The sequence below is a fragment of the Scleropages formosus genome, chromosome 8 (genome assembly GCF_900964775.1).
Source record: "Scleropages formosus chromosome 8, fSclFor1.1, whole genome shotgun sequence".
Lineage (NCBI taxonomy): Eukaryota > Metazoa > Chordata > Actinopteri > Osteoglossiformes > Osteoglossidae > Scleropages > Scleropages formosus.
Window position 1 is genome coordinate 6,531,185 of NC_041813.1, and position 11,288 is coordinate 6,542,472.

General features: G+C 42.7%; 1 protein-coding gene across 1 annotated transcript; it reads left to right on the forward strand.

Annotated features, from left to right (window-relative positions):
• Positions 1-391: 391 nt before the first annotated feature.
• timm23b (translocase of inner mitochondrial membrane 23 homolog b (yeast)) lies at positions 392-10,840 on the forward strand. Its single transcript, XM_018766044.1, has 7 exons — positions 392-833; positions 989-1,047; positions 2,051-2,144; positions 2,406-2,490; positions 4,333-4,391; positions 4,868-4,978; positions 9,425-10,840. The coding sequence occupies exons 1-7, from the start codon at positions 731-733 to the stop codon at positions 9,535-9,537; spliced, it is 624 nt and encodes a 207-aa protein (XP_018621560.1). The 5' UTR covers positions 392-730; the 3' UTR covers positions 9,538-10,840.
• The last annotated feature ends 448 nt before the right edge of the window (positions 10,841-11,288 follow it).

The window sequence follows — 11,288 nt, forward strand, 5'->3', positions numbered from 1 at the left end:
GTGTGTGTATGTGAGAGAGATTGCCCTGCGATGGGCTGGTGCTCTGTCCAGTGTGTGCCCTGCCTCACGCAGTACGCTTCCGGAATAGGTTCCAGACCACCGCGACCCCGCACTGCACACGTGGTCACCTATAATACGGTTCTTCCATTTGTTGCATCCGAAATGCGCCCTCACAGTGTCATAAGCACTGTCGCAAAATGCAACAACTTACAAAAATCAAATTTGGCGGTTCTGAACATATCTTTGGTCTGCGAGGTTTTGGTTCTATGTTTCTTGATTATAAAATGTGAGCAATGAATCCGTTTACACTGTTATGTTCAGAAAGAGTCATGAGGATATGTCGCGCAAACTTTTGCGGCAGCACACATTCCTTTGCGGCAGTGCAAACCGCTTTACGGCCGCGCGCGGAGCTGTGGAGGTCAGAGAAGGCGCTGTTCCAGTAGAAGCGGCAGCTCGACCACCCGGCATTTCTGTTATGAATTTATTGTAAATATTGTTAGGCGAACAGCGTTTGAAACCCTTGTTGGCGGAACCACGTATTTTAATAACAAATGCGTGTCTTTTTGACTTCCGGCCTGTCGGAATTCGTTGGATAGCTAGCACTCTTAGCGCAGAGCGGGAGTTGAGGCGGCCGCTAGGCTAGCTACACCCTGCCGGCAGCGTTCGGCAGCTCTCATAACGTCGGAGAGGACGTTTTCTTGTTGGTACTTTGTTTTTTTTTTCTATTACTATGGACAATACGAAGGGGGCCGGCGGCGGCTCCAGAGGCGGACTCGGCGGTCTTTTTGGAGGCGTTTCCGAGTATTCAAACAGTGAACTAGCCGGAGTGCCGCGTAAGTGTGGAGGAGCCGCACGTGTCGCGTCGTGACGTAAGCGCAGCTGTGTGTGTGGTGCTGTGCGTCGTGCTGTGCGCTTGCATGTCAGGCCGATATATGGGTTATGGCCGGTGGGGACACTGCTGACGTCACTCGTGTGTTGTCTGTTGCAGTGACTGGAATGAGCCCCCTCTCCCCCTACCTGAATGTAGACCCCAGGTACCTGACACAGGTAGGTTCCAGGTCCACTGCACGTGTGTGGAGATGTCTACTGTACTGACAACAGTGATGAACAGAACAGAGTGGAAGGTTAGGAGACAGCGGTAGTGTGTTGCTCCCAGGAGGGTCCTGCTCTAGCAACTACTGCAGCAGGTAGTATTGGGACAGCTGGTAGTGGAGTGGTTAGAGCTTCTGCCTTGAGACTTGTTTGGACCTAAAGGTGGCAGGTTCGATCCCCACCTCCAGCTGTAATAGCCATGAACGAGGTACTTACCCAGGAATTGCTCTAGTAAAATTACCCAGCTCTGTAACTGTATCATAGTTGTAATATCAACAATGTCAGTCGCTTTGAGAAAAGCGTCAGCTAAATGAATAAATGTCTTTTACACTGTTGTCTTGCATTCTAAATGTTCCTGCTTCTGTTCTCACTGCTGGGCTGTACCCTTGATCAGCCTCATCTTTCATACTTTCTTCAGATTAATCTAGTTGGAATGTCCAGCTGTATAAAAAAAGTATACCTTTGTAAAGCTGCTTACATGCTGGTGTAAGTCCTCTTGGACAAAGACATAAGCTAAATCAAGATTAAACCAGTGCATCCTGGATCTTGAATTTTTCACTGTCATTCTATTTTTAAAAAATATTTTTTTAAAAATTAAATTGGGAATTACATGAATGTTTGGCTCATTTCTACAGCTGGGTGTTTTTACTGTAGTAGTTGAGGTTAAGTACTTGACTAATGGGCAACTGGAGTAGCAACTGACAGGCATCACGCCACGGTACAAGCTGATGAAGGCTAAGTAATAATATAGGGGCCTGTGCTGTTTTGGTGTGTTCTCTGCAGTGCTTTGTGCTACAGTAAGTGATACTGTTCACTTGGCAGTACACTGCGCTTCCTTAAGTCTCTCCTCTTTAAGTTTAGAGATCGAACCAAAAATGCCAGCAGGTGTTAACAGGTGTCATCATCCTTTAATATTTGCTCTGAGTTACACACATGTTGTTTAACTCATGTACAATAGGAGAGTGATGAGTTCATCCTGCCCACCGGTGCCAACAAGACCCGTGGTCGCTTTGAGCTGGCATTCTTCACCATCGGTGGTTGCTGTATTACAGGTGACTGTGATCCTGCTTACCTGCCCTTGTTAAACTTTTTTTTTTTTTTAAAGAACCATTCTGGGATGTAGCGTATGTTAAATAATACTGTCGTCTTTTGCTCCACAGTGTCAGCCCCAAATGTGGTAATGCGTTAAACAGTTTCCTTGGCTGCTGCCTTTATTAAGATTGATATATTAACATATCATAAAATGAAAGGGTGGTGCTGAGGTACGTGTCACAAGATGTTTGGTGACCTGTGGCATGTATTCTGCTATTCAGGTGCGGCATTTGGAGCACTGAATGGACTGCGCATGGGCCTAGCGGAGACCCGGGACATGGCTTGGTCTAAGCCTCGCAACGTGCAGTAAGTACTTTATTGATGATTGCTGAAATTAAACCTGGAAGTAGTAGTGCCTTTATATTAACAATAATAATGTTACATTTTTATCAGTACTGTAACTAAATTCTAAGCTAACATTTAAAGTCTCAATTTTATCAGAAGTTTAACAGTGATTATTTTGACCTTGTAATGGTCTAACTGCAAAGCTATGCACCATTGCTAACAGCAGATGTTGTGGACTTCTGTTAATATTCCCCTTGCTGCACAGACTAAATTCAACATAAAACCTCTCCTAGACACATTGTAACTTCTGCAGGTAAGGGTGACAGGATTGTTGCTCAAGTTCTTCATTATTGTTGGATTTGATGGAAGTATTGTGTTGATGGCCACCAGGTGGTAGTCTAATCCTAGTTTGTGCACATTCTCAATTTAGTTCTTATTTAAACTGTCATTTTAATTGGGAATTGTGTTTTTGCACATTAAGGCTAAGGAAACAACTCTAGCAGTCCAGACCTTATTTTCTTTCTGTGTGTGAAAAGAAATGAAAGAGAAGGTTTTCCAGCAGCAGCAAACCCTTTTCTTATTTCTGTTGTATCCAGAAGGTCTTCTGCATGTTTCAGTCTAACCGTATTGCATTTACCAAACACAAATATGTAACTTGCTTTCACAATGAAATAGTTTGCAGTTTTCTGGTATTCAAACAAGGTATTGGTGTAGTAGCATATAAGATTAATGTAACTAATCTTAAATTTCAATTAGTTCCATATATTATGTAAAATTGATTTAGTCACTCTTAAGACGGGAGGCATGGTGGCGTGGCGGGTTCGACCAGTGCCTGCTCTGCGGCGGATCTGGGGTTTGAGCCCTGCTTGGGTTGCCTTGCTACGGGCTGGCGTCCCGTCCTGGATCCGTCTCCTTACCCTTGAGCCTTGCACCCTGTGTTTCTGGGTTGGGCTCCGGCTTTCCGCAGTCCCACCCGGGACAAGCGGTTGTTGACGATGGATGGATGGACTTGTAAGATGTTGATAGCCTTCGAAATAAAGCCACTCCATTTATCTGGTGGCTTCCATTCATGTTTATTTGTATTTTCAAACTGAGTCATGTTAAAAGACTGACTATAGATTTAAGGCTTTTAATTTTAATTGAAGCTTGATGATTGTTGTATAGTAAGGACAGTGCATACCACAATATAGAAATACATCTAGTAGACCTGCTCTGTATCTGCATAAATTATTACAAAGACAGCAGTAGTATCAGAAATAAATATAGAAACTTGTGTTTTTTCCTTAACAAAAGATCTCCTGTTTTTTTTGTTTAGTTACATTTCCCTCGTGCTTCTTAAAATAAGAAGCAGACCTTTTTTAGGCCAAATGAATGTCAGGAATAACTAACGGAGACATTTGTAGGGAGATGTTTTACACTCAACCTTGCAGACCTGACGAGATTGATTTGTCCCTTGCGTTTACATTTTGTTGCCCATTACTTGGTATCTCCTGGTGATCTTCATGCCTTTAAACATCTGTGCTTGCAGTTGCCAGTTATCAAGCATTCCTGTGTTGACTAAGCTAGCAGCTCTCAAACACAGCTGCGCTGTCCAGGGTCAGGGTCGCTGCCCAGGGTGCCGGACACCCCCGTATTTCTTTGATTTTGTACACGCTGGATGGGGGCAAAGACCATTAACGCAAATTCTTAGAATAACATACATCCTTTGTTTGTATACCTTGCACCCAAGCAGCTCAGAATGCTGTTAGGTAAATAATTTCAATAAGTATTCCAAATGAGTGAAAACTGCTCTACATGTTGGGTAAAAATGTTTTGCTGTACAAGTGTTCCAGGGAGTCAAGAAATGGCTTCTTTCTCTTTCAGGATCCTTAACCTGGTCACTCGGCAGGGAGCCACATGGGCAAACACGTTGGGCTCTGTAGGTGAGCGCTGTCAATGGTTTCTTGATGTCCACCAGTGATAACACGCACAGCTCACCTTATGGATCTGCCTGTTAGGTCAGTCGCTATTGTAGGTTCCTACAGAAAATACAATAATTATAGCTGTGTTTAAGATTATGCAAGAGACTGCAGAAAGTCTCTGTTGAAGCATAGGATCAACTTTTTAAATCATTTGTGAAACCACACAGTATGAGAGTCAGGTCTGCTAGCAGGATACAGATAATACCAAAATGGCTGTGTGAAAGATGAGATGCTTGCAGTAACAATGAGTTGCTGATGAACCTCCTTGTGAGTAGTGACAGAAAACTGTTTAAAAAGGCACAAAGAGGTTTGCTCTTTCAAGCGTTCATCATATGAATTCCATTACAGGTCCCACATTATGGAGCTGACACATGTAGTTTTCAATGTGCCTTGTATGTCTTCATTGTGTATGCCTCTCTTTTCTCCTGCTCCATCAGCCCTGCTGTACAGTGTGTTTGGGGTGGTGATCGAGAAGGCTCGTGGAGCCGAGGATGACCTCAATACTGTGGCCGCTGGGACGTTGACAGGCATGTTGTACAAATCAACAGGTGAGTTGTACGAGGAAAAGCCTGGGAGGACAATGGATGAGGCCTTGAGTGTAAGACATGCATAGTCTTTGCATTTGCTTGTTTAAATACTGTTGTGAGAAAGTTTGTGAAACCTGTGGAATTATCTGACTTGGAACGTGTCTAAAACGTAATCTGATCTTCTAAGCCGTAGGTAAAACAGTCTATTATTAACAACCAATACATACATGTTAGATCTTTATGCGATAAGTAGGTTAACCAAGATCATTGATGGAAGAAGTATGTCAGCCTTTATTTTTAATAATTAGTGTAACCTCATTTATTGGCAGTAGCCTCAAAGCCTTTCTGTAGCTAATGATGAGACCTGGCAGTTATTTTGGCCCATTATTCTATTTAAGTGTTTTTGTTCATGTACATTTTTGGGATGTCTTGCTTGAACTCTGCTTCAGATCACACCACAGCTTTTCAGTGGCGTTGTTAGGATTCTGAGTGGTTCTTCACTTTTGTTGATTTACTCCTGTGTTTTGGACCGTTGTGACCCGCTTTTTCTTAGATCAGATGTCCTAATTTTTTGCACTAGGATTTCCTGATAGAACTTGGAATTCTTTGGTCCCTCTGCCTGCAAGCTGTCCAGTCCGTGATGCGTTAAAGCAAGCCCACCACATTATACTCCCTCCACCATGCTACTTAGTTTGGATGAGGTTTTGATGTTGGTGTGCAGTTTTTTTTTTTTTTTTTTTTTTTTTCCCTCCATACATGATCTGTGAAGGATGCTCACTTGTAGAGAGAGCAGAAATGGTGCTGAACCCCCCCCCTTTTTTTTTTTTTTTTTAAAAAATTATCTTCCTGACTGGACTGATGGAGGCAAAGTCTTTAGAAATTCTTTTGCAGTCTTTAAGCTTCAACTGTGATTGAGAGTCTGTGAAATCTTTCTTAAGCCATATTGGTATTAAACAGAGTTGTGTTACAAAGAGTAGGTAATCTTTTGTTAAATACAATAGGGTAGGTTATACACACTGACTCATTAACTGGAGTAACTGATTCCAATTTCTCTTATCTTAGAGGTTCACATACTTCCCCATAAATGACCTCGGGGTCAATAAATATGTGGCAATATAACATAAGCTCGGAGGTTCTGGGTTCTGGGTCCGTTGTGGTGGAATGACCTTCCCCTGTCACTCAGAACTGCGGGAAATCTGTCTTGTCAGACCCTTCTTGAATATACTTGCCTTTTCCAGGTCCACTTCGCCCAAGATCTCTCCAGCTCATTTACAGTGTAACTGTTAACGCATCGTAACTCCATAAGCATCCCCAGATACAACCTTTACTCAGCCACTACTGTGGCGTTGTACTTGCTTATTTGTATGTCTTGTAATACTGTATTAAAAAAAAAAAAAATCGGTGGGAGGGTATCAGGATGTGTCTGTCCTGTGTTTTATGCACCTACTTGAACGACGAACCTCGGTGCAGCAAGTGGTAGGTAACAAACTAGGTTTCCTTGAGACTTTGATGTCTGCAGCTGGTATTGTACTTTTGCTGAGATGTACAGTATGTCGCTTTGGACAAAAGCGTCTGCTAAATGAATAAATGTCAAACACACACGTTATTTACAATTTATTAGGGCTTAGGTGAAAATCAGTTTGCATTTTAGAAATGATTCATGTAGAAATCCAGGTAATTCCAAGGGGTTTACAAGTGTTTTGTTAGAATTCTATTGCATCTTTTCCTTTCACCACTCAGCGTTAGGTACATTGCTCTTACATTTGCTTTGAAGTGCTAGTTTCTTCATAATATGTTAGTTCTTGAAAAAGCCTGAGATAAAGGCAGAAATTTTGTTTTCCTTCTCATGCCTGGATAAGTGAAACAAACTGAAAAGCTCAACAGCTTGGACTACTCCAAGTTGGGTACTAAGATGCCTCAATGTGGTAATTTCGATGTGTGTTTTTTTTTTTTTTTTTTTCCCTCCTAGTAGATGCCAACAAGACTCTTAATGGCAGAGAAATAAGTTTTGTCACGGGTGCTGTTATCGGAAAAGTATCAGTGCAGAGTGCACCGTCATGCATGCAGAGGAAGAGTACTTTTAGACCACACATTTTTCCAACCACGTTCCTCATTGTTGAAATGAGGGTGTGAATGTTGGTTATATTGACTACAGTAAAGCATGATCAGTTGCGCTTGGTAAGGAAGGTACTTTTTATAAGGAAATTCGTACTATTTCATTTTGTTTGTTGTGGCTGGAAAGTAGGCATGAACCGTGTTTTCTGAAGCACATGGTCTGAAGTTCCCATGGAAGCGAAGCCAGCTGGTTAGCAGAAGCCATTGAGCTAATGGGGTTTCCCATGTCCATTTTCACTTTCAGCCCACATGGTTCATCAGCTGGATAACAGCGTAGGCTACCTTTGTCGTTCGGCTGAACTCCATTGTAAAAAGCAAGAAGCCGTATGGCACCTATATTAAAATACCAGCGGAAAAGCGTGTTGCCAAGAAATGGTGCAAAAGGTAGTGGAGGAGGTCAGAGTGCTGTTTTCATGCACAAGCTAACCCTTGATTTTATTGAGTGTGATTGTTTCCGACCTGGGCTTGCGAGATGTCGTGTGATTACATATCTCAGATTCTGTTTCTCATGAGTGCTGTTGTTTTTTAGCAAAGCTCACATGTCTTTTATTGTGTTATGACTTAATGGGAGCTTGACAGTACAAGCAGAGTAGCTTTGTTTTATGATCATGTTTGTTTGGAAGTGTGTTGTGTGTCTTGCTGAAGAATAGGACTCATCTAAGGTTATGCTCAGATCGTGTGTGTGTGTCTACATGCCTGGATGTGGATGTAATTTTCTATTTGTAGGATCTCAACAAACAGAGCGGGCTGCTGGGGCCTGTTAGACATCCCATGTGCCGTCATTCTGACGTGGGTGTCAGATTTGGACAAGGAGTGAGATTCACGACTGTCATCTTGCTAGGAGATCATTACACACACAGTGTTTTTACAGTTACCATATTTCAAGAGCCATGAGAAAGACTTGCTGGCAGATTAACTAAAATTTGAGGGTAAAATAGTGTAAACGGAGGAATTCTTTCCCAACCACTGCAGTTGTTGAGCTGTAAGGGAACAGAGGGCCTTTTTCTACCTCATGTTCAGCATCTGCTTTCCTGTGGTCTGTTACGTAAAGAAGGTGTTAAGTTCAATAAAGCCCATTGTTTATTGTAAATTTAGCTCATTGCCCATCGTACGTTGCGTGTAAATGTGCAGCATGACGTATTTGACGGCTTTGCCACGGTCAATTTCTGGTCTGTAAACCATACCGCTTTGAGCTTCAGTAAGAGGAACCTCTCTACAGATTAGAAACTGCTGCTTCTAATTTTTAGTTTTTTTTTTTTTTTTCCTTGAAAGTCATCTTGTTCCTGAATGCCGTTGTAGAAAAGTATAAGGATGATCCTGGTTTCTTTACATGGGAGAAGCTACAGCAGTTTAGCTTTTCAGTGGTGCGTGATGAAAGGGTCTCACTCCTGTGCTTGTGTTTTGGTGTTTGGCATCAAAAGGGGTCTCAGCTGTTCTGTGCTGTGTGTCTGCCAGTGGCTTCATGTTGTGATGTGCGTGTGAGTGTGAGCTCAGCTGGGGCGGTTCAGTGACACATGAGGCCCTGCCCATAGTTATCAGAGGCTGCCTGGCTGTGGGTGTGGGCCAGTTAAGCAGGAACATTATCTGTCTTATCCCTGCGGCGCCATGGTCCCGGGGCCTCTGCAAGCCCAGCTGCAGACCCACCAGTCTGGCTCTCAGCGCATTCCTTCTTCCTCCTCCTGTAGCTCAACACAAGACCAAACTTTGTAATGGGTATAGATGTGCCCGTTTTGTTTCTTGAACGCAGCTCTTCGGTCCTGGTCCTTTAGGACCGACACAAAAAAACGCTGATATTTGTTAATTTAGCTTCCACATTTCTCTAAAGTGACATACAGCTAAGAGTAAACAAAGTGCTTTCACAGCAGGAGAAGAGATTTGGACACACGAGACTGTTCAAAACCGTTTTTGATGCCACTGTTTTTGTGGGTGCATATTACACGTAGCCGCCTATAGAATTGATCGGAAATGTAAAAGGAAGGTAAGTATGGCAGGTGATGTGATGCAAATGCATGGAGCTGTTAGGAGATCAGAAGAGGAGTGGGTCTGGAAGAGGTGCATTTTAAGACAATATTTGAATGACAGCCAGTAATGCTGAGGGAGAGAGGGAGCTCATTTTACAATATTGGAGTTAAAACCTAGAATTTGCAAACTTTCAGTTTTGCACCTGTGTGAACCCATGCTCCTAATCCTGAAAGGGTGGTAATGTGTGTGATTAACATGGCTATTGTGTAGAGTGAAAGGTTTGGAGATTAGAACCTTGATCCTCCTCACCCACACACCTCCACAAACAGGACTGCTTGCTGTCACACTTTGCCTTGTGGTGCTACAAAGGTTGTGTGTGTCTGTCTACAGGTGGGCTCCGCGGGGCAGCACGGGGAGGCCTCGCAGGCCTGGCCATATCGGGACTTTATGCTCTGTACAACAACTGGGACCACCTGAGGGGAGGCTCCCCAAGCCACTATTGAGGCCACGCTCATCCCAGCCTCGAACGCCAGCTCCACGAGGAAGAGGTGCTCTCTTGGCATGGGGGACTGGTGTGTCCTGAAAGCCACAGGGTCTCCAGGCTGCCCATCTCCCTCACCCGAGTTGGTCGATCACACTGATTTATACTGGGGGTCACCTGATGAGTATCAGTTATGCGTCAGTTCTTAACTGGAAAATAGCAGACCCTGTAACCCTTAAGGACCACGGTCCCCACACATGTAGGGGACTTTGTCTGGATGTGAGACATCTTCACAAGTAGCTGTCTGGAGACCCTGGCAGTAATTGTTGTCTTTTGCCTCTAAGATAAAAGTACATGTAAAAACTGTAATTTTCTTTTCACGGTGTGCTGATGGGGGGGGGAGATTCTTTTGAGAGATGTTTTCATGTGAGGAGGTGGAGGGTGTTCTTCACTGTTCATGTTAAACTCAAGACCACCCATTTGCTCGTATGTTTGGAAGTGAATACTGCTGGGTGCCAGCCCTGTTTTGGGTTTTTAGTTTTGCTAAACCATTATGTACTCAGTATGCTTTTGAATTTGTGTTCTGTGTCATCCTGTTGAAATTCTTCTGAAATTAAAGGTTTAAAAATAGAGCTGTTCTAAGGAGTATGTTAACCAAGTAACTTTCAAGTATCTTCTCTGCTGATGGCACTCAGTGCTTCAGCTTAAATCTTTCTAGGGCACTGAAGCAGTGCATTTGTCATTGTACGTTGCTGATGATCATCATGTTGCTATTTTGGTCAACATTCTTAACCTTCTTTCATAGCATCTTGGAGGGCTGGTATTCAACAGTGTCTGTGTTGTGCAATAATGATGGTGGACAGAGGGGAAAAAAAATGTATGTAGATGAACTTTCTCTGACTGCTAACTCGATTCTCTAGGATAAATTTTAAAGCGACAACTGGGGAGGGGAGGTGGAAAGGATTTCATTTTAGATTATAATAGATGAATCTGATTTAGTCACATAATTTACATTTGTATGTGGGTTTGAAAAATGAATTTAAACTGACAATTTGGATGTGAGCACTGTCACAGCTATTTCTGGGCTCCAGTGTACAAAAATGTGCAATGTATGGGTGAGGTAAGGGATTATACAGAAATGATAAATCTTAACATTGCAAGAAAAGCATAGGGTTATACTTTAATGGATCTAGAATGTTGTTTAAAGCTTTTTGGTTACAGTATGACATGTCCCTTCCTCTTAGCTGTGTTTCAGAGGTCAACATGTTTGTGAGCTGAGCTGAACTGGTTCTGTGACATGAATAAAGTTCAAAGTTTCTCAATTACAGGTAAGAAGTTGCCAGTGAAAACAAACTAGATGCTTTTGTCACCTGATGTGTCTGCCTGTTTGAAAGATAGGTCAACTTGACGATAGTACAACAAAGTTCAAGATGATATGCTTAGACTACATGAAAAACTAAACATTTTTACTGTTTATGGTGACAAAGCATTGCTTACGTTACTCAGTGGGGTTTAAGCGAAACTTTTTCTTCAAGTTTGTAACTCCTGTAACATTTGATACTGCTGTAGTTAATCTCTAAGAAGCATTTAATATGCTGTCCTGGATTTATTCTAACAGTGCCCACCTGCTGTCCCTTTACAAAAGGAAATTTTAGAATGGAGCTGCGTTAATCGCAGACTTCCATGCAACAGGCGCGTTCCTAGCTAAGTGAGGAAATGTTCAAAACGCAGTCCTTAGAATGAACTGGTTTACTCAATGTGCCATAGCAGGAG

What these genes read in the sequence shown, in the direction of transcription:
- timm23b (XM_018766044.1), top strand. Translation starts at nt 731, where the DNA reads ATGGACAATACGAAGGGGGCCGGCGGCGGCTCCAGAGGCGGACTCGGC. An exon ending in TCTAAGCCTCGCAACGTGCA is followed by an intron (nt 2,491 to 4,332) that starts GTAAGTACTTTA and finishes TTTCTCTTTCAG; the next exon opens with GATCCTTAACCTGGTCACTC. An exon ending in CATGTTGTACAAATCAACAG is followed by an intron (nt 4,979 to 9,424) that starts GTGAGTTGTACG and finishes GTCTGTCTACAG; the next exon opens with GTGGGCTCCGCGGGGCAGCA.